The sequence below is a fragment of the Mustela nigripes genome, chromosome 11 (assembly GCF_022355385.1).
Source record: "Mustela nigripes isolate SB6536 chromosome 11, MUSNIG.SB6536, whole genome shotgun sequence".
NCBI classification, from domain to species: domain Eukaryota; kingdom Metazoa; phylum Chordata; class Mammalia; order Carnivora; family Mustelidae; genus Mustela; species Mustela nigripes.
Window position 1 is genome coordinate 14,839,126 of NC_081567.1, and position 23,312 is coordinate 14,862,437.

General features: G+C 43.1%; 1 protein-coding gene and 1 pseudogene across 3 annotated transcripts in view; one reads left to right on the plus strand and one right to left on the minus strand.

Moving 5' to 3' along the window:
* The window catches only part of CRCP (CGRP receptor component), a 41,364-nt gene extending 19,649 nt beyond the window's left edge, over positions 1-21,715 (minus strand). For 2 of the 3 annotated variants that reach the window (XM_059414769.1, XM_059414767.1), the window contains exons 1-4: positions 21,615-21,715; positions 11,287-11,323; positions 6,408-6,506; positions 4,065-4,159 (exon numbers count right to left, since the gene is read on the minus strand). In XM_059414769.1, coding sequence (XP_059270752.1) covers positions 4,065-4,159; positions 6,408-6,506; positions 11,287-11,323; positions 21,615-21,622 — 239 coding nt within the window. In that variant the 5' untranslated portion in view covers positions 21,623-21,715. Of the gene's footprint in view, positions 1-4,064; positions 4,160-6,407; positions 6,507-11,286; positions 11,324-11,843; positions 11,958-21,614 lie in introns of all 3 variants that reach the window. The other variant, XM_059414768.1, reaches the window with a different exon arrangement.
* On the plus strand, positions 12,871-14,771 carry LOC132027169 (calponin-3-like; annotated as a pseudogene).
* Positions 21,716-23,312: the final 1,597 nt, after the last annotated feature.

Below are 23,312 nucleotides of genomic sequence, written 5' to 3' on the forward strand. Positions count from 1 at the left end.
TCTCCCTGATATGAGGAATTTGAGAAACAAGACAGAGGATCATAAGGGAAGGGAGGGAAAAATGAAACAAGATGAAACCAGAGAAGGAAACAAACCATAAGAGACTCTTAATCTCAGGAAACAAACTGAGGGTTGCTGGAGGGGAGGGGGGTAGAGGCGATGGGGTGGCCGGGTGGTGGACACCGGGGAGGGCATGTGCTACGGTGAGTGCTGGGAATTGTGTAAGGCTGATGAATCACAGACATGTACTCCTAAAACAAATAATACATTACATGTTAATAAAAAAAATAATAAATAAAGGGGTGCCTGGGTGGCTCAGTTGTTAAGTGTCTGCCTTCGGCTCAGGTCATGATCCTGGGGTCCTGGGATTGAGTCCCACATTGGGCTCCCTGCTCAGCAGGAAGCCTGTTTCTCCCTCTCCCACTCCCCCTGCTTGTGTTCCTTCTCTTACTGGATCTTTCTCTGTCAAATAAATAAATAAAGTCTTAAATAAATAAATAATAATTTTTAAAAAATTGTTTGCATCGTTAAAATAAGTAAATAAAACCTCAAATAAAGTCCAAAACCAGATGTTTCACAGGTGAATTCTAGAAAACATTCAACCAAGAATTAACACCAAATTTTCTCAAACTCTTCTGAAATGCTAAAGCAGAGGGAACAACCTCTAAGTCATTTTATGAGGCCAAGACTGCCCTGATAACCAAAGTCAGGCAAAGACACCACAAAAAACTAAAGACCACTAGCTCTTATGTTGCTGTAAAATCCACAACAAAATATTAACCCAACTAGCCTATTACGGGATTACACACAATGGGACTAAGTTGAGGAATGCAAGAACTGTTCAACAGTGAAAATCAATGAAATAAATCACATTAACAAATGAAGGAAAAACCCCACTTAATCATCTCAGTTGCTGCAGAAAAAGCATGTGACACAAATCAGACCCTTTCATGATAAAAATATTTTTAAAAACTTGGAATAGAAGGGAACTACCTCAACACAACAAAGGCCATATATGAAAAACCCAAAGCCAACACCTAGCCAATGGTGGAAGACTGAAAGCTCTTTCTCTAAATCAGGAACATGACAAGGATGTCTTCTTTCACCACTTCTGTGCTCAACACAGGACCAGAAGTCCTAGCCAGAGGAATTAAACAAGACAAAGAAATAAAAGCACGCAAGTTGAAAAAGAAGAAAATTATCTCTGTTCACAGACAACATTACGTTATAGGTAGAAAGCCTGAAGATTCCACAAAAACATGTTAGAACCATTTCAGCGAAGTTAGAGGATACAAAATCAATACATGAAAACCAGTTGTGTTTCTACATACTAACAAGGAGCAATCTGGAAAAAAAATTCCATTTACAATAGCACTGAGAAAATAAAATACTGAGGAATAAACTTAACCAAGGACGTGAAAGACTCATACACTGAAGACTATAAAATGTCGCTGGAAGAAATTAAAGACACACTGAGTCCCAAAGAGATATTTATACACTCAGGTTCAGAGCAGCATCATTATGCACAATAGCTAAAAGGTGAAAACAACTCAGGCATCTATCAGTAGGTGAATGGACAGGGCACCTGGGTGGCTGGGTCGGGCAACTGCCTTCAGCTCAGGTCATGATCCCGGAGCACTGGGATCAAGTCCTGCATCCGGCTCCCAGCTCCATAGGGAGGCTACTTCTCCCTCTGACCTTCTCCCCTCTCATACTCTGTCTGTCTCTTAAATAAAATTAAAATTTAAAAAAAAAAAAAAGAAAGAAAGATAAATGACATATAAAATTTCACAGCGTTTAAAAGGAAGGAAAATTTGACACATGCTACAACAGGGATGACTCTTAAAGACATTACAGTAAATGAAATTAGTCACAAAAGGACAAATACCATATGATCCCCTCAAGGGAGATATTCAGAGTTCACAAGGGAAAGCAGACTGGTGGGCACCAGGGGCTAGAAGGCAGGGGAAGTGGAGAGTCATTATTTAATAAAAGCACAGTTGGTTTCGCAAGATGAAGAATGGTCTGCGGGTGGACGGCAGTGATGGCTGTACAACAACGGGAATGTGCCTAATGAACCGCACACTTCAAAACGACTTGAATGGTAAAACAAAAAATTAAAATATTAAATGATATTCAATTTTTAAAAAGAAAACACACATACATGACTACATGATTCCACTCAGCATCTAGAGTAGTCAAATTCATACAAACAGAAAACAGAACGGTGGCTGTTGGGCTGGGGTGCGGGGGAAATGGGGAGTTAACTGGTACAGAATTTCAGTTTTGCAAGATCAAAAACTTCTGGATATTAGTTGTATAGCATATGAATACATTTCTTTAAAGATTTTATTTATTTATTTGGCAGAGAGAGACCACAAGTAGGCAGAGAGGCAGGCAGAGAGAGAGGAGGAAGCAGGCTCCCTGCTGAGCGGAGAGCCCGATGCGGGGCTCGATCCCAGGACCCCGAGATCATGACCTGAGCCGAAGGCAGAGGCTTTAGCCCACTGAGCCACCCAGGCACTCCAGCATATGAATATATTTAACACTAATGAGCCGTACACTTAGAAGTGGTTTAGATGACAAATTTTACCAAATGTAAAAAAATTACACACACATTCACGCTTCAAAGATGTCTGCCTGTTCAGAGTTCACTTGGGCAAGGGAAGTACACTTAGTTTACTGATAGTGTATCAGCTGCGTGTCTGAAATAACATCCATGTTTCCCTCAAAAGAAAATTATTAATTATTCTTAATGAACGACAGAAGCTCTTGGGATTAATCAGTTCTGTACTAACTAAAAGATCAGAGCTAGTGTTCTTCTCATGTAATCTCTTAATCTAATTCTTTTTTTAAAAAGAGATTTTATTTATTTAACAGAGAGAGAAAGCATAAGCAGCAGGAGCGGCAAAGGGAGTAGGACAAGCAGGCTTCTGCTGAGCAGAGAGCCCGATGTGGGGCTCAATCCCAGGATCATGATCTGAATCGAAGGTAGGCATGTAACTGACTGAGCACCCAGGTACCCCTCTTAATCTAATTCTTAGTGATGTTTTTAATTCCTACAAGCTTAACTTACTCAAGAAAGTCACCAGGAAAAGTAATAGAGCTTTAAAAGAGAAGAGAATGTTACCAAGCCATTTTTGCCTCAAGCGACTTAAAATGGTCAATTTTATAAAGAGCACTTTAATTTGTGAACCCAGCTGTCAACAAATTTGGTCTAAGTGCTGTACAGGGGTTATGCCGCAGGTCACAGAAATGGGACTCAAAAAAAAAATCCAAAAATATTTTAAGATTAAAAACTCTCATTAAAATTTTTGTTTCTAGCTCTAGAAGGATCCTTGTGTCTAAATCTCAGTTGTCTTATCCACAGTATCATGATCCTACTTTAAAAGAACACTGCATGTTAATTATAATTTCGAAACCCATCGAAACAGAATGATAGCATTGCTGAGGATGGTTTTTGTAAACTATCAGTTTCATTTTGTCACACACTTTTCCTACTTAAAATAATTTTTACTACAGTGATTTGAAAGGGCACATGCACCCCAATATTTATAGCAGCAATGTTCCCAACAGCCAAATTATGGAAAGAACTTAGATGTCCATCGAGAGATGAATGGATAAAGGTGTGGTACGTCACACACACACACGAATATTACTCAGCTATCAAAAAGAACGAGATCTTGCCATCTACAAGGACACAGATGGGGAATTATGCTAAGTTACGTAAGTCAGAGAAAGACAAATCCATAGGATTTCACTCTTATGTGGAATTTAAGAAACAAAACAGATGAACACAGAGGAAGGAAAGGAAAAATAAAAAAATAAAAACAGAGAGGGAGGCACACCGTAAGAGACTCAACAGTAGGAAACTAATGGTTGCCGGAGGGGAGGAGGTGGGGGGTGGAGTAACTGGGTGACGGGCATTAAGGAGGGCACTTGACATGAGGAGCACTGGGTGTTACATGCAACTGATGAGTCACTAAATTCTACCCCTGAAACTAATAATATACTATATGCTACTTTAATGGAATTTAAATTAAAAATAAAAAAATTTTACTTACTTGGTCAACTTGTGGCTTTTCATTGCTGTGAGAAATTCTCTAACAATCTCAGGACTCTGGTGCCTGCATGGTGTTTTTGATATATATTTCAATGTCTACCCAAAAAAAAAGAAAGAAAAAGTAAGCATAAGACAAAAATACCCGAATGAGAATAAAGAAAGACAATGGCTATAATTAAGTATTCTAAAATTTTATTTCAAAAATCTTCTATAAAAGGACCCATTACAGATTGGAGGATATTAAGGAGACATGGTAATTAAATACAAAACAGTATCCTTGAAAAGAAAAATTTCCTTAATGGAAAAACTGAGAAAATTTGAATAAAATCTATGTGTAATTTTCTGAGTTTTGATAATTGTGCCATGGTTATATGAGATGTTAACATCAGGGAAAACGAAGAGAAGGGCATATGGGAACGCTCAGCACCACCTCCCTAACTCTTCTGTAAGACTACCATTATCTCAAAATAAAAGCTTTTACTTTTTTTAAAAGAGGGAACCCCACCTAGACATAACTTGAAAGGAACTTCAAACTTGAAAAGTAAACAGTAATCTCAAGCCTGTAAGTTAAGAGTCTCTCCCAAGTACAAGATCGGGCTGGTCTCAGACTCCTCCGTAACGATGACCACTAGCAGACTAAGTAATACCTACAGAACCTTGCAGAACGGAAGTCAAACCCATGAACTCCAAGTTCAGATGAGGTGTCACTCACACATTAAGAACACTAGAAATATATTCTCAGGCATTTTTTTAAAGGCGCCTGGCTGGCTCAGTGGGTTAGGGCCTCTGCCTTGGGCTCAGGTCGTGATCCCAGGGTCCTGGGATCGAGCCCCACATTGGGCTCTCTGCCTGGCGGGGAGCCTGCTTCCTCCTCTCCCTCTCTGCCTGCCTCTCTGCCTATGTGTGATCTCTGTCTGTCAAATAAATAAATAAATAAAATCTTAAAAAAAATTTTTTTTTTTTAAGATTTTATTTATTTATCAGAGAGAGAGAGGGGGAGAGAGTGAGCACAGGCAAACAGAATGGCAGGCAGAGGGAGAAGCAGGCTCCCTGCTGAGCAAGAAGCCTGATGTGGGACCCGATCCCAGGACACTGGGATCATGACCTGAGCTGAAGGCAGCTGCCCAACCAACTGAGCTACCCAGGCGTCCCAGATTTGAAAGGAAATAGCAGAAAACATAAATTATAAAAATAATGAGATAAAAAAATCAAACATCACATAAAACAAATATGGTTAAACTTTTTTTTTAAGATATATTTATTTATTTATTTGACAGACAGAGATCACAAGTAGGCAGAGAGTCAGGCAGAGAGAGAGGAGGAAGCAGGCTCCCCACCAAGCAGAAAGCCCAATGCGGGGCTCGATCCCAAGACCCTGAGATCATGACCTGAGCTGAAGGCAGAGGCCCCAACCCACTGAGCCACCCAGGTGCCCCAACATTTTTAAGGATAAAGCATTAGGCTGGGAGAAAACATGGCAAAACATCAACTAAATGTTAAAACTATAAATTATTTTTGCTTTCTTCTTTATACTTTTTGGTACTTTCTAAGTTTTTAACAATAAAAAAACATTACTTTTTTTGTAATAAAGAATTTAGCTTTGCCAAAAGAGAAAGTTTGGCCTTTGTCCTCAGCTTCTGGGACACAACCTCTAGACTCTTGGAATGCTATCTCAATGGAGTATCTTTGGAGGCCTTGGTCATACTGAATAGTCTTAAAAATGTGACTTAGGATGGGGGCTTTGGGTCATGCAGTCTCAATGTACCTAGAGGCTGAGATGAACTACATAGGAAATCAATCTTCAATCATGCTTATATGATACAGCCCAAACAAAAATTGGGGACACCGAAGTTCAGCTGAGATTGCTGGTTGACAGTATTCTGTATGCATTGTTACACACCAGTTTCAAGAGGAAAACATGCTCTGACTCCACATTAGAGGACAAAAGAAGCTCTAAGTTGGAATTTCTCTTAAAACCTGTCCCATATGCTTTCTCCCTTGGCCAATTTTAATTTGTAGTAAACTGTAACTACGACTACAATAGCTTTCCATGAGTTCTGAGTACTTCCAGTGAGTTACTGAACCCAAGGGTGGTCTTAGGGATCCCTGACTTGCAAACAGTGTTAGAACTGAGGGCAATCCTTTGACTATTCCCCCCAACTTTATCATTGGCTAAGCCTCACCATTGGCTAAACTCTTTGCACTTGTACAAACAGAATAAAACTGGGTTATGGTAAAACTACTCAAATCAAGTAAGAGGTAGTCAAGATTTGGTGGCTAGTCATCTGCAGACTAAACCAACCCCCCCATGGTAGTTTGGGTGCCCCCAGAAGCAGAGGCTTACTTCATAGGTGATAGTATTCAAGTTCTGTTGCCCAGAACTATGTTTGTTCTTTCCACTTTCCTTCCGTTGCTCTTTCAGATCAGTCAGTAACTGGAACACCTAGGAAGTGATAAAATATTTTTATGAATAAATGTGAGAAATGTCTTTCAAGGTCAATGATTTTGAAGAATAAATAGGACTGTGCCTCTTTTCCCTCACAAACCCTCCCCCAACTCTTGTATTAGAGCAAATATGAGTCTGAGAAGCAGCTGACACTTTAAAAATGCTTTTGTCTAATTTCAATAATCCAAATTCATTAGTTTATTGAAAATATTCCAGGGCGCCTGGGTGGCTCAGTTGGTTGGACGACTGCCTTCAGCTCAGGTCATGATCCTGGAGTCCCGGGATCGAGTCCCACATCGGGCTCCCAGCTCCATGGGGAGTCTGCTTCTCCCTCTGACCTCCTTGCTCATGTTCTCTCTCACTGTCTCTCTCTCTCAAATAAATAAATAAAATCTTAAAAAAAAAAAAAAAAAAAGAAAATATTCCAAATGTTCCCTTTCAACATATACCGTATCACTGATCTCTTATATTAAAAATATATTGAGTATTTGAAAGTAAATTCTCCTAAAATATGATCTCAATAGATGCAAAGATTTTTCCAAAATTCAACACCAATTTATGATAAAAACTCTCAACAAACTGGGTCTAGAGGGAACACACCTCAATGTGTAAAGGCCATATATGACAAGCCCTCAGCTAACAACATACTGAACACTGAAAAGCTGAAAGCTTTTCCTATTAGACCAGGCCAAGACAAAGGTGCCACTCCTACCCCTTTTCTTCAACATAGTACTGAAGTCCTTGCCAGAGCAATTAGGCAAGAAAAGAAATAGAAGGCAGCCAAACTATGGTAAAACTGTCACTATTTGCAGATGACATGATACTACCTACAGAAAACTCTAAAGACTCTACCAAAAAACTGAAATAATTATAAGAGAATTTAGTAAAATTACAGGATACAAAATCAATGTATAGAACTCTATTGCATGTCAAATAATAATAGTGAACTATCAGAAAGAGAAATTAAGAAAACAATCCCATTTACCACTGCATCAAAAATAACAAAATACCTAGGAATCAATTTAACCAAGAATGAAAGATCTATACACTGAGCAGGATAAGACACTGAAACTGAAGAAGACACAAATAAATGGAATGATATTCCATGCTGCTCAAGAATTAGTAATGTCCGTACTACCCAAAGCAATCTACAGATTGCGTGTAATCTCTATCAAAATTCCAATGGCATTCTTTTTTTTTTTTTTTTTAAATTTTTTTATTTATTTATTTGAGAGAGAGACCGTGAGAGAGAACATGAGCGAGGAGAAGGTCAGAGGGAGAAGCAGACTCCCCATGGAGCTGGGAGCCCGATGCGGGACTTGATCCCGGGACTCCAGGATCATGACCTGAGCCAAAGGCAGTTGTCCAACCAACCGAGCCACCCAGGCGCCCTCCAATGGCATTCTTCACAGAAATAGAAGCAGCAATCCTAAAATTTTATGTAACAACAAAAGACCGTGAATAGTCAAAGCAATCCTAAGAAAGAAGAGCAAAGCTGGAGGCATCATACTTCCTGATTTCAAACTACATTACAAAGCCAAAAAATCAAAATGGTATTGTATTGATATAAAAAGACGTAAATTAATGGAACAGAACAGAGTCCAGAAATAAACCCACACATATGTGATTAGTTAATTTTGACAAAGGAGCCAAAAATACACAATGGAGAAAAGAGAGTCTCTTCAATAAATGGTGCTGGGAAAACTGGACCATTACCTTATACCACACATAAAAAATTAACTCACAATAAATTAAAGAACTGAATGCAAGACCCGAAACCATAAAGCTCCTAGAGGAAAACACAAGAGACAAGCTCCATGACATCGGTTTTGGTGATTATTTTTTTTTTAAACACCAAAAGTAAAGGCGACAAAAGCAAAAATAAAAGTGGGACTACATCAAACTAAAAGGCACAGCAAAGGAAACCAGCAAAATGAACAGACAACTTACTAGATGAGAGAAAATATTTACAAATCATCTATCTGATAAGAACTTAATACTCAAAACATATGAAGAACTTACAAAACAACCAATCGCATTAAAAAATGGGCAGAGCACTGAAACAGACTTTTTTTTTTCAAAAGACACACACATGGCCAACAGACACATAAAAAGATGTTCAACATCAGTAATCATCAGGGAAATGCAAATCAAAACTGCAATGAGATTTGACTTCACAGCTGTTAAAACAGCTAACATCAAAAAGACAAGAAATAATGTGGAGGCAAGGAAGAGAAGAAAAGGAAACCCTTGTGCACTGCTGATGGGAATGTAAATTCATGCAACCACTATAGAAAGACATAATGGAGGGTCCTCAAAAGTTAAAAATAAAACCACTATATGATTCAGCAATTCCACCTCTGGGTATTTTATCGAAACAAAATAAAAACACTAACTCATATGTAAGACATATGCACCACCATGTTCAATGTAGCAATATTTACAATAGCCAAGATATGGAAACAACGTGGGTATTCATCAACAGATGAATTTTAAAAAATGGTTTTTATATAAACAATGGAATATTATTTGGCCATAAAAAAGAATGAAACCTCGCTATCTGCAACATGGATGGATCTTAGGGTATTATGCTAAGTAAAATAAGCCAGACAGAGAAAGACAAACATCTTTCGATCTCACTTACATGAGGAATCTTAAAAACAAAACAAAACCAAACGAGGGGGTGCCTGGGTGGCTCAGTTGGTTAAGCAGGTAACTCCCGATTTCAGCTGAAGTCATGGTCTCAGGCTTGTGGGATCAACCCAGGGTTGGGTTCCATGGTCAGCACAGAGTATGCTTGTCCCTCTCTCTCTTCCCCTCCACCTGCTAACAAGCGTGTGCATTCTCTTTCAAATAGATACATACATACATAATAAAATCTTCACCCACCTCAAAAAAAAAAAAAAAAAGCTCAGAGACATAGAGAACAGACTCATCCAGAGGCAGAAAGCAGAGGGTGGGCAAATCAGTAAGGGAGTCACAAGGTACAAATTTCCAGTTATAAAATAAGTATGAGGATATAACGTACAGGACGGTGACTACAGTAAATCTGTACTGAATATGTGGACGTTGTTAAGACAGGAAATCTCAATAGTTCTTATCACAAGAAAAAAAAATCTGTATGTATCGTAATGGGTGTTTACTAAACTTATTGTGGTAATTTCACAATGTACAAATACTGAATCATTTCATTGTACACCTGAAACTAATGTTATCTGTCAACTGTGCTTCAATCAAAATTTTTTCCTACAGGGACGCCTGGGTGGCTCAGTTGGTTAAGCAGCTGCCTTCGGCTCAGGTCATGATCCCAGCGTCCTGGGATCGAGTCCCACATCGGGCTCCTTGCACCGCAGGGAGCCTGCTTCTCCCTCTGACTCTGCCTTCCACTCTGTCTGCCTGTGCTTGCTCTCACTCTCTCTCTCTCTTACAAATAAATAAATAAAATCTTTAAAAAAAAAAAAAAAAAAAATTTTCCTACAAATAAGTTTTTTCTAAAACAGGGTCCTGTTTCACTAATATGAAAATCTAGTAAGTTTATTTCCAAAAAAGAAAAACTATGATGCAAGTGATAAATATAATTTTATTTATTTATTTATTTATTTTAATATAAATTTTATTAAAAAAAAAAAGAAGAAGGCAAAAAAATTGCTACAGAACTTTAGAAGTAAACTTTCCCCACAAGAGAAAAACATGTATGTGTTAGTGCTGAGGAGGCTGGGTGGAGGACATACCTTTCCTATTTTAGAGATTATGCCAGAGACCGAAGAAAGTTGTAAGTATGGGTTCATAAACCATTACTAGATACAACAGAATCCCTCCCCTGTTTCTCACTATTTTTTCAGAAATACTATCATGAGATTAATGCAATGTTTCCCCAAAGGATAAAACCCCCAAACATTCAGCAGAATCCAAACTGGACAAGGAAGTTTCTAAAAGCCAATGGCTTGACTAACAACCATTTCCTTCCTGTTATTAGTAGCAACAATTTAAGGAAGGAGTATGACCAACTATGTTAATTCCAGTACTTTCTATTTTCTATATCACACAAGAGAGACTTAAATCTCCTAAAGTCTTCATGAATTTAGATTCCAGAAAATGAAAAATTGACAGTGAATGTATGAACGGTTCTTTATGTACCCGGAGTTAACCTATCAGAAGGCTTTGTGAATACCAAATAAAACGAAGGCAAAATAGTAGGCAGGCAAAAATAATGTTATTATCTTCCCTCTCGCCAATTTCTTTACTTTTTGCCTCTCTTTCTCCAAAAACCCAACCCTCATGTCCCCAAATTCCAAATCTGCTAGTTCATACTAAATTTTTCAGAATGGTGCATCAACTAATCTGTCACTTTCAAAATGAAGGTGTTAATACTTATAAGATTATTATGAGGATTGAAATAATAACAAATAAAAGCATTTTATAGGTAAAGAGTAGTAATTAGGAAAGCCGTAAGTATTTTAGTGGCAAACTTTGCAGGCAGAAACAGTTCTAAAATAGATGCTTCCATCCCATGAAGGCATATCAAATGAAGATCTAAAATACTTGGGTTTGGGGAAGGCTGCCTACTGTAAACTGAAGTCTTCCCAGCTTCCCAGAATTACTATGTATAATTTACCAAGCTTATAATTCCTAGGTCCACCAGATGGTGCCATCTGTCCTAAAGTTGAAAATCCAAATGAATTCAGTCATTTTAACTGAAACTAGTTCAATAATCTACAAAAGCAAAGGGCAAACTACCAGAGAGGAAAATTCAATAGTTTACTTCAGAACTATTTACCTCGTAGTTACTGAGCAGTGCAGAATTGGCATCCTTCCTGCAAAAGAAAGTAAATGATCATCAGTCTGGGCTCAAATTCCTTTGTGAGAATTAAATATCTGTAAAATACTTCCAGTATCAAGATTGAGTAGTTCAGTTCAGGAATTTAGAGACTATAAGCTAAAACTGAGAAATGTCCTAAGTCCTACTGGTTTAGCAGGCAATGGACAACTTCAGAGTAAACTTCCCTCTCTATGGCATATATAACACATCATTTACTAAGTAGGTGATCGAAATACTATACTTATCCTTAATCTATGTAAGCAGAAGTTAAGAAAAATCAATCATCTGGGAGAAGTCACTTAAAGGAAGAACAGGGGGCAAATCCAGAGAGTTAGGAAGGGGTGACAATAAAGCGAGGGAGCGAGTCTCAACTGGAGACACAACAGTGCGGTCTCATCCCACAGGCATGTCGTTTCTGAAGTACCATCCGCCCCCCTCAGTTACTGACAAGATACCTTGGGCAGGCAATGTACCCTACCCTCTGAATCACGGAAAATGGGATCATTAACACTAACATCACTTCTGGGAATTTCAGCAGTGTCAAGAATCCTGCCAGAGATTCACAAAGGTGTTCATCTTCTCATCAATCCAACAGGTAAAGGTCACGTGTCAAGCAGTGGTCATTGTGCCTGCAATCAAGGCACAATGTCATCTTTCATATATGAGTGAGCACAGCAATGTGACTTGTATTAAAGTATTATCAAGCCATTCTACAATACCACATCAGAAGTATTTACTGTTTTTAATAGTCTAGAGGCTGTACAGTGTGATAATTATGAGCAGTTTTGAGAGCTTGTCTGGAGGTTCTAGCAGGGGAGCGCAGCTACTCATATACCCTTGACCGAAGAACGGTCCTATCCTCTATCGGGGAAGGTCCTCCTCTTCGACCGAACGCGCAGCTTCAGGAGGGACACACGTGGAGCGGTGAGGGAGAAAGGGGACACCGGCCTAGCCAGCCAGATCAGCCGAATCAACCCTGGCGATCAATGGGGTGAGAGATGTCGCAGCCAGATCGCCCTCACATCCTATGAGCAGTTTTGAAATCAGACAAATCTGGGTTCATATTCTAGCTCTGCCACTTAAAAGGTTTGGGAGTTTTAGCGAGTTTATTAACCTCCCAAGCTTCTCATTTAAAACAAAAACTGGAGGGGGGGGCACCTGGGTGGCTCAGTGGGTTAAGCCTCTGCCTTCAGCTCAGGTCATGATCTCAGAGTCCTGGGATCGAGTCCGGCATCGGGTTCTCTGCTAGCCTGCTTCCTCCTCTCTCTCTGCCTACTTATGATCTCTGTCAAATAAATAAAATCTTTAAAAAAAACCAAACACAACAAAAAACGAAAACTGGGGAGCAGAGTGGGAGACTGAGTTGCAGGAGCATTGCACGTACCCTGCTGCCGCCATCCGGGAGTCTCCTGCCCGCCCCAGGGGAGCGAATTCCAAGCATCTCCTGCTACGGCTGCTCCTTGGAGCCAGGAGCAGGTAAGCGGAGTATGTGAAACCCTCTGGCCCTAGACCTGAGGCCCTCTTCCCATTTCCCGAACCACCATGACCCACTTCACCAAGGGCCCTTCTTGATATGCTCTCTGTCAAGGTCAAGAGCAAGATCCCTTTCCAAGCACATTCTCAGGCAGATCTCTGAAACTGGACAGAAGAGCTGACGGGTATGAGCACTGGCAGCAACTTTCAGCATGGCTCAAAAGATGGCACCATCCTCGGCGAGCTCATAAACAAGTTGCCAGGCTCAGTGAAGAAGATTAATGAGTCCTTGTTAAACTGGCCCCAGTTGGAGAATATCGGGAACTTTATTAAACCTACTCAGGCTTATGGCATGAAGCCACACGACATATTTGAAGCAAATAATCTTTTCGGGAATGGAAACATGACCAGGTTTAGACTATGCTGGTGGCTCTGGCAGGCCTGGCTAAAACAAAAGGATTCCATACAACCAATGATGCTGGAGTTAAGTCTGATGAAAAGCAAGAAAGACATTTTGATGAAGGAAAGTTAAAAGCTGGCCAAAGTGTAGCTGGTTTGCAGACGGGAGCCAACAAATGTGCCAGCCAGGCAGATATGACAGCCTATGGCACCAAGAGGCATCTTTATGATTCCAAAATGCAAATGACAGACCTTTTGACCAAACCACAATTAGTCTGCAGACGGGCACCAACAAAGCAGCCAGCCACATGGGGATGTTAGCACCAGGTACCAGAAGAAACATCTATGATCAGAAGCTAACATTACAACCAGTGGACAACTCGACAATTTCTCTATAGACGGGAACCAACAAAGTTGCTTCCCAGAAAGGAATTAATATGTATGGGCCTGGGCGGCAAGTACATGATGGCAAACACTGTGCCAACTCCCACAGAACCTGTCATTCGCAATGGAAGCCAAGAAACAGGAACAAAAGGATCTGAAATTAGTGATAGGGATTATCAGGCAGAACACCCAGATGAATATCACGGAGAGTACCAAGATGACCACCCCAGAGATTCCCAATATGGCAACCAGGGCATTGATTATTAGACTGGCACAGAGGAGCTCAGCTTTTAGTCCACTGTTTTTATTCAGTGAGAACCAAGCTAACCTTGAGTAGTTTTTATCTTGTCTCCCTAAAACACTATCGTGCTTATTGTACCTAAAAGAAGTATTGCCTGACATTCCCCCTTCCTTTTTCTGCGTCTTCCCTAAATAGCTGCCTTTTCGTGCTGTAACAGTTCAATCTTAGAGCAGAAGCAGTAACTCCCACGGGAAGTAAAAGGAATACTGTGTACAGGGAGTACTCCCCGTACAGCCAAGTCTCTAATTAAAGACCTATACTTACTTTTTAAGATTTTATTTGAGAGAGAGACAGAGACAAAGCACAAGCAGAGGCAGCAGAAGGCAATGGGAGAAGCAGACTCCCCACTGAGCAGGGAGCCCGACTGACCCGAGTTGAAGGCAGAGGGTTAACTGACTGGGCCACCCAGTCTTACAATCTATTAATAAACTGGGATTTTGAAACAACAGGAGACTTTTTTTTTTTTTTTTTACAGTTTAGTATCTCTTTTCTACCTGGAGATAGAAATTGCTAAATCATTGCTAAATGAGATCTTTGCCAACTAAATTCATGCAGCATTTTAGAAATTTACGCATCAATGTCTTAGTTTGCTAATTTTTTTTTTTAAGATTTTATTTATTTATTTGACAGAGATCACAAGCAGGCAGAGAATGAGGCAGAGAGAGAGGAAGAGAAGCAGGCTCCCCGCTGAGCAAAGAGCCCTCCCAGGACCCTGGGATTGTGACCTGAACCTAAGGCAGATGCTTTAACCCACTGAGCCACCCAGGCACCCCTATTGCTACATTTCTTGATGTAAACTTATCTCACTGTATTTTTTATAAGTATTTTGGGAACATTAAAAAAAAAATGGGGATAAAGTAGCACCTCTAAGTGTAGCCTGGATTCCAAGCCAGCTCCACTGATCAGAGCTCTGTAAATTCAGGCAAATTACCCAACCTCTCTGTACTTAGATTTCCTCATCCACAAAATGATAATTCGAGTACTAACCATGTACAATTATTTACAGGATTAAACTGAAAAATGTAAAGCACTGGAACACAGCAAATACTCAAAAATACCACCTACTGTCACTACCTGTGCTATTACCATAACGTCTTCCTAGCTCATTAAGCTGTTATGAAGATGAAATGAGATGACAAATTTTAAAACTGTAGCATTGTTCTTGGTACTTATTAAGACCTTCCTTAACGGAAGCCATTGTTTTTTTAAAGATCTCACCTCACTGAATCCTCATTAAAAAACCCTGTGATGTAGGGGCTATTATTTTTCCTTCTTTGCAGATGATGAAACTGAAGCTCAGAGATTTAAAAATTTGCCTCAGGTCATGCAGTAAGAAGCCTAACTGAAGCGGAAGGTAACTACGGAACTGTGAAAAATGAGACTGGATTAGACAAATGGAATCCAATAATGCAGAATCCTAAAAATTCAGGAAGCACTCTGGACCTGACATACCGTATAATAAAGACGGCTGTTTGTTCCTAAACCAGGAGCGGGGCTGTATGATGAAAATGCTGACACAAAATTTCAAAAACATGGGCCAAACAGATGAGTGATTTCCCTAAGCAATCAATAAAGCAAAACAAGCAGGTGGTGAACACAAGAATCTGACCTAGGCCTTTGGTCAAGAGCACAGGGACGTCAGCACTCTAATCTAACCAACACGTGAAGCTTACCAAACACTCCAGATATTTAACAAACAGCTGGGATTTCACAAAAGTGCTGCTTTGCCCAATGACCACAACTGCACTGATGTCACAAAGAATATCACATTTAAAAGGAATCTAAAACAGGAAGAACCATGCATAATTAGTGTCTATGATATGGTTCATTTAAAACTGAAAAGGACAAATCAAACCATATGTCATCTCTCCCTACTTAATCAGGAAGTCAGTCCACAAGGCTTCTTCCTATCTTTGCTTGAAATAGAGTTAAAACTCCCTGTGTGCCCTAAAATACACTGTAACTAAGAAATCCCTTGCTGGAACAAACTGGAAAAATAACACAAATGTTATTTTTCCTCAAGGCTAAGGGACCCATCCCAGGTGCCATTGCTACAACTTCATTTCCAACTCAGAGCCTCTCTTTCATGCAGAATATTCTATGCCTTAGGAAAACCTGCCCTTGGCTATTCCAAGTTATGGCCCCAATACCCAAGCCAATACTGTTAATGCAAGAATCCAAAGAACACCTAGAACCAGGATAAAAAGGAGAGTCGCTCTCTTGCACGTGTGTCTTTTTTTTTTTTTTTTAAGATTTTATTTATTTGACAGAGAGAGAGAGAGATCACAAGTAGGCGGAGAGGCAGGCAGAGAGACAGAGGGGGAAGCAGGCTCCCCGCGGAGCAGAGAGCCCCATGTGGGGCTCAATCCCAGGACCCTGAGATCATGACCTGAGCCAAAGGCAGAGGCTTCAACTGAAGCACTTGCACATATGTCTTAATGAATCTGTGTTTGGGGGCCAGGAGAACAATGGATAAACAAGTACCCCATCTTGGAGATTCTGGCTGGCAGAGGCTGATTTATTCATTTATTCTTTTATTAGAAAGATAAATAAAAATTTTTTTCTCAGTAAATACTAATGGAATAAATGCCAATATACGCTAGGCTTTCCTTTATTTAATAAAATGCCTAGCGGGCATAAGATCTACCTTTGATGAAATGAACTATAGTCATTTCAGTTCCTAAATGAACTGTGCATATCAAGAAAAGTTTTTAAGACAGCGTTTTATCCTACTATAACCACCACTAAGTGGCAGATTGGTGGGAACAGGAAATGGTAAGACCGGACAGATACCAACTTAATCAAGTTATCTCACTGAACAGCAGTGATGATGATGTGACGCACTGAGAAAGACACATCCCTTATAGCAATCCTGTTAAAGAACATCTAATTTGAATCTAGCCATAAGGACATAACCAGACAAACCCAAGAAGAGGAACATAGTTCAAAACAACACGTATAGATTCTTCAGATATCAGTGTCATTTGTAACAATTTCAATGTACAAAAACAGGCAAGGAAACTGTTTTTAGAATAAAGGAGATTAAAAAACTATGACAACCAAAACTTGGATGACAACTAAAAATATGATTCTTAAAGCCTGATTGAAAACTACAAAAAAAAAAAAAAAAAAAAAAAAAAGATTCTTGACTGGATTCTGAATCGGTGGTTAAAAAAAAAATCTAGCTGGGGCACCAAGGTGGCTCAGTTAAGGGGCTACCTTTAGCTCAGTTCATGATCCCAGGGTCCTGGGATCAAGCCCTGCGTGGGGCTCCCTGCTAGGTGGGGAGTCTGCTTCTCCCTCTCCTTCTGTCCTTCCCTGTTTGTGCTCTATGAATAAATAAAGATCTTTTTAAAAAATTAGCTAAAATGACACTGGACAATGGGAGAGATTTTGTATTTTAATATATTTTCATTGGTACAACAATGCTAATTCCCTAGGTGTGACAATAGTCCTGCAGTTAAGTACATTTTTAAGACTGGGTAAAATGACATGGTATCTACAACTGAAATGATTCGGTAGAGACAGAGTGTGTGCGTGGAGAGAGAGAGAAAGAATGTAGACATGCGGAGAAACAATGTGGACGTGTGTAAGAGAGGTAAGGCAAATGAATCAAAACGGTAACAAATAGTGACTCTAAATACAGGATAGGAAGGTCCCTGTGGTGCTCTTTTTGCAACTGTTCTATGGGTTTGGAATTTTTCAAGCTAGAAAGTTAAGAAAAATGGAAATGTAAAACTAAAGAATTCCATAAGGTTAAAAAAGACATTAATATAACCTATAATTGAAGACATAAAATGCATTTTCCTCCAGTGTTTTTTCAGGGTGACTAGAATCCGCCAATTTTGTATTTACAAGCTGTTGTTCCTACTGAGCAGAAACTGTCTGCTCTGTACACAGCTTGCACTTTTGTGTAATACATTCACAAGCATTCAGACTTCTAGAAACTGCCCACCTACACAAAACTTCGTATTTTCCTAGAGAACTTAGACTAGTACTGATTTTAATTACAGGTGTTTAAAGCAAATATTCCAAATGAATTTTAAAGATTGTTTGAATCTACATTTACAGGCAGGCAGTCATTTAATTTCCTTAAGTAATAAATTAGCTGACTGAAGTTGACCTGCTATTTTATTTTTTTTTTTTTAAAGATTTTATTTATTTATTTGACAGACAGAGATCACAAGCAGATGGAGAGGCAGGCAGAGAGAGAGAAGCAGGCTCCCCGCTGAGCAGAGAGCCCGATACGGGACTCGATCCCAGGACCCTGAGATCATGACCCGAGCCGAAGGCAGAGGCTTAACCCACTGAGCCACCCAGGCACCCCTGACCTGCTATTTTAAATGCAACCTGTAAATTTTGCTTAAATTGCAGAGTCAATTTAATGGACATAAACAACTACTTTGGAAAACTGAATTCTGAATCAACAGAACAAAATGATCTCCTGGCAGATTTTCTTCAGAAACACACATACACATGCAAACAGCACCTTTAACTGCCACACAGTTAACTTACGCACATAAAGACGAAGAGAACTGCTCAAATTCCCCTATGTTCAACCTACATTATTGATTCAAGTCATGTTCTGAAAAACTAAACTCAAGTACAAGAAACTGGGCAGATTTCAAAGTCAACAAAAGTAATCTGTGACGTCCTCCGGAGAGCTAACAAACGAGTACCCTCTTCCCAGTCTTACTACCGAACTGTTACAGGACCCATGAGCTAACTTCTCTACCTCTCAGTGTTTCCAGCTATAAAATGAAGGAAATTCTTACAATGATTTCAAAAAGATGATACAGAAGACAATCTGTTTTCCCTAACTTCGTACATTAAGTTCAACAATAAAAAAGTGAACACAGGGATGTCTGCGGGGGTCAGTTAGTTAAGCATCTGCCGTCAGCTCAGGTTATGATCCCAGGGTCCTGGGATCAAGTCCCCCATCAGGCTCCCTGCCCAGCGGGAAGCCTGCTTTTCTCTCTCCCTCTGCCTGCTGCTGCCCCTGCTTCTGTTCTCTCCCTCTCTCTGTCAAATAAATAAATAAATTTAAAAAAAAAATACATAAAAGAATTTTTAGAAAGAGTGTATACAAAGCTTTCCAGGTATATCAATAACCCAAGCATTAGACAAAGTTAGCCAAATAGAAAATACCTTATATGTACACAAATACTTAACTTTCCTACAAATATTCTGTATCCTTTCGCATGAGGAAAATGTTTCCAAATGACCACCAAAAAGTTTTTATTTTTTAAATTCTACCAATCAAATAAAGCAAAAATATTCCTCACCTTTAAAATTTTCTAGCATATGTCTACATGTATTATTTGCTCAATAGATATTTATTCAGTGATTGAAGGAAAAAAATGTAGTAAAAACTCAGAGAAGTTTTCCTTTTATTGCTCCTTCTTCCAGGATCTAGGAATGCCTGAAAAAGGCACAATATGTTTGTTCTCCCAGAGAAAGAGTTCTGCCGAAGACCCTAAGGACTATACTGCTAGGGACCACATCTCGTGTTGGAGGCCAGTAAGGAACTAAGTTCGGCCTCCAGACTTTTCCATTCCAGGGGTCCTTCTACTCGCAAATCACATCCCTACAGAAACCTCACTTTCCCATAAATTGCTAGCTGCAAAATTCCTGATTGGTTTCAGTAAGTTTCTGACTCCTTGGGAAAAACAGACTGCTATTGGAGAAAATCTCTTGATTCAAACCATTTCACTTAAGAAAATCAGAGACTCTAAGGAAACTAGCTAATTCAATTATACTTTTAATTAATTTGTTAAATTAATGTTATATTACTTCATTCAACAACTATCTGCTGAAAATCTAATGTGTGCCAAATGTAGCTGCTAAGCCCCGGGCTTCATGGGGCTTTCTCATGAGGAGACAAGACACTAAACAAGTAAACATGCATCTACTATTACAACTTATAATTATTCGAAGGAAAAGTAAATCATTGTGTTATAATAAGAGACAAGAGAAGGACTTATTTTGGATTGTTGGAAAAGGAAAAGCAATACTCAACCTGAGCTATCAAAAAGATAAACAAAACCCAAAAATAAATAAACAAAAAAGCCAAATAAATAAATAAACAAAAAGATAAATAGGGAGCAGGACTGAGAAAAAGTATACCAGGCAGAGGGTCCCCTGGACCTTGGAAGGTTACAGAAACCACCTGCCAGTGGAAAATGTGTGTGTATGGAGTAGCAGCTCGAGAGTAAGTGAGGTTATACAAGGTCATACAGGTGCTAGCAAGGAATGTGGATGTTTCTTATTACAACATAAAGTCAATGAAGAGTTTTATAGAGGGAGATGAGTTTTATCCAATTAATATATTTTTTAAAGACTTATTTATTTATTTAATTCTCAGGGAGAGAGAGAGGCAGGGACAGAGGGAGTGCACACACAAGCAGCTGGAACGGCAGGCAGAGGGAGAAAGAGGCTCTTCGCTGAACAGAGAGCCCGATGCGGGACTCAATCCCAGGACCCTGGGATCATGACCTGAGGCAAAGGCAGACACTTAACTGACGGAGCCACCCCAGCGTCACAGATCCAATTAATATTTTAGGATCACTCTGGCTGCTGATTGGAAAACAGAATGGAGGGGGCACAAGAGTGGAAGCCAAAGGCTACTGGCTAACCTGGACCAGAGGACAGACTACAGACTGAGCAACGGAGATGGCGAAAAGGAACTGCACATAAAATATACTCAAGGTGACGATGACTGGACTGGGGGTGAGGAAGGGGTCCAGATTTCTGGACTAAGCAACTGGACGGACGACGAGAGAAAAGGGCTAGAAACACGCTGTCGGGAGTTATCAGCGTATAGATGGGAGCAAGAGGAAAAGCGTCCCGCTCTGAGCTCGAGGACACCTCCACATTCAGAAGCCAAGCAAGGGAGGAAGGGCGAACCAGGCAAGGACACGGAGAAGTGACCCTTGACTAGGGGGAATGCAAAGAGCATGTCACAAAGCAGGAGCTGCTGGCGGACTTCTGCTCAGTGGGGCCGACACCCAGATTTCTGCATCCCCTGCTGCTGAGAGAGCAAGAAGGCTGAGGGCGGAAAATCAGCCTGGAATTGGACAAGACGGAGGGCTCCGTTCCTGCGGACGGAGGAGGAAAGCGCAGCCGAATCCCTGAGAACGAGGGATCAAGGACACCTCCAGACAGTTCTGCTGTAAAGGGAGGCACAAGCGGAGCCGTAAGTGGACCTGAAGCCCACCCGCCGGGCCACGGGCAGGCAGCGCACGCGCCTTCTGCTCCCGCGCCCTCGCTCCGGGCTCCAGCTCCTCCTCCTCCCCGGAAGACCTGCCCAGCCCCCTCGGGGAGCAGCTCCTCCGAGTCCGGGCTCCCCGCGGCCAGCCAAGCCCTAGCGCGGCACCGGCCATCTCTTCGGCAGGGGCGGCCAGGGCGGACGCGGGGCTGTCCGGCTGGACCCGGCCGAGCTCGCCGCGGTGACCACAGCCCCAGGAAATGAATGAGGGCGCGAGCAGGCCCAGGAAAGGCCGCAGGTCAAGTGGCGCCGGGCCCCGCGCGCCTGGCACTGGGTGGGCGCAGGGACGAAGGCTCCGGGGGCGGAGCGGGGACCCCTTTCCTCCCCGTGTCCCGCCCCAACCTCTTCCCCGAGCCCCGTACACCGCGCCGCCGCACGCCCGCGTCCCTCGGCTGCCCTCGGCCCAGCAGGCCCCGCGGCGGGCGTCTGCGCACGGCCGGGAGCGCGCCCCCGACGACTTACACTTCCATGCCGACCCCGCGCCGTCGCTAGCGGACGCACAGCCTCCTGCCGAGCCGCCTCCGCCGCCGGGTCTGCGCGCCGCGGGGCACGCCGGGATCGCCGCGGGGCACGCCGGGACCGCCGCGCGGCACGCCGGGATCGCCGCGGGGCACGCCGGGATCGCCGCGCGGCACGCCGGGACCGCCGCGGGGCACGCCGGGATCCTGGCGGACCCGGCGGGTACTTCCGCGTGGTTAGCGGCTGGGCGCGGCGCCCCGGCTGGGTTTAGGGCGATTGAACGCAGGCCAGCGGCGCCCGTGCTGGCGCGCTCGGCGTGGCGTCCGATACTAACCAGCTGGTTTCCAGACGGACGGTCGGGTTACCGGCCTCCGCGGCGTGAGGGTCGCACGGTCGGGGGGTGCTGACGGCGGGGGCGAGGCGGCCCGTTCCCCGACATCGGTGTCGCGCGCGCGCCGGGCCCCGTTTCTGAGACCCGGTGACGTGGTCGCGCGCGCTCCGCTTCGTACGCGCGTCATCCTCGGAGAAGCGTCCCCGTCCCCGTCCCCGGCGACCTTCCCGCGCCCCCGGGGTTCGCCGGACGGCGGACCGGACGCGTGCAGCCGGGCGTGCGGCGTGCGTTTGGCGGGAGGATCCTGCGGCCGCGCCGGGGGCACAGCGGCTCCCTCCCGCACGCGGCAGCCCGGAGCCCGCTGTGAGGTGGCGGCGGAGGACGGCGGGCGCGTCCCCTCCGCAGGTGCGCGGCGCGTCTGAACGTCCGTCCCTCACGACCTCGCCTGTCGGTCTGCAGGGACGCGACGGGCGGGGCAGGGGAGAAGCGGGAAGCGGACGCCGAGACGTCGGCGGTACCGGGGTCGGGACGCGTCAGTGTCTCGTTCTCGCTCGCGGCTGTGTCGGTCACGTTTGCTGAGTCCGTGCCCGCGCCGGGCTCCGGCTGAGGGCGGCGTGACCGCGGCGTGACGGTGACGGCCCCGCGGCGCGGGCCGCCGGCGGTGCCCGGGGGCGGCTGCGTCCACCTGCGGCTCGTCCTCGAGTGATGACCGTGGGGCGCCCCCTGACCGCTCCTGACCGCGGCTCCCCGGACGTAAACCGCGAGTCCGCCCGGCAGCCGTCGTGACGAGCCGGCGCGCGGTGATGCTCCGCACACGTGAGACCGGGGCCGGGGCGGCGCAGCGCGGTCCCCCGGGCCGATCCTGCTGTTCCTCCGACCGTTCTGCTGAGGGAACCGGGCCGGACGTGCGGTGGTTACTGTTGACCCGCGGCCGGTCATCCTGGGACTTGCCGAGGAGGGGTTCACACTCGGGCCGCTTGAGCAAGCGCAGGGATGTATTACGCCGCTAACCGTGACCGATGATGGGCCGGTAAAACGTGCCCTAGGAATGGGACACCGACGGAACGTGGATGACCCCCGGATACATGCCGCGTGGAAGAGCCAGACGCGGAGGACCACGTCCCATGGGACTCCGTTCTCTCGACCCGGAAGGCCACATCCCATGGGACTCCGTTCCGTGAAGCATCCCCACACAGAAGGCCACATCCCATATGATTCCATTCCGTGAAACATCCTGACACGGAAGACCACATCCCATATGATTCCATTCCGTGAAGCATCCTGACACGGAAGACCACATCCCATATGATTCCATTCCGTGAAGCATCCTGACACGGAAGACCACATCCCATATGATTCCATTCCGTGAA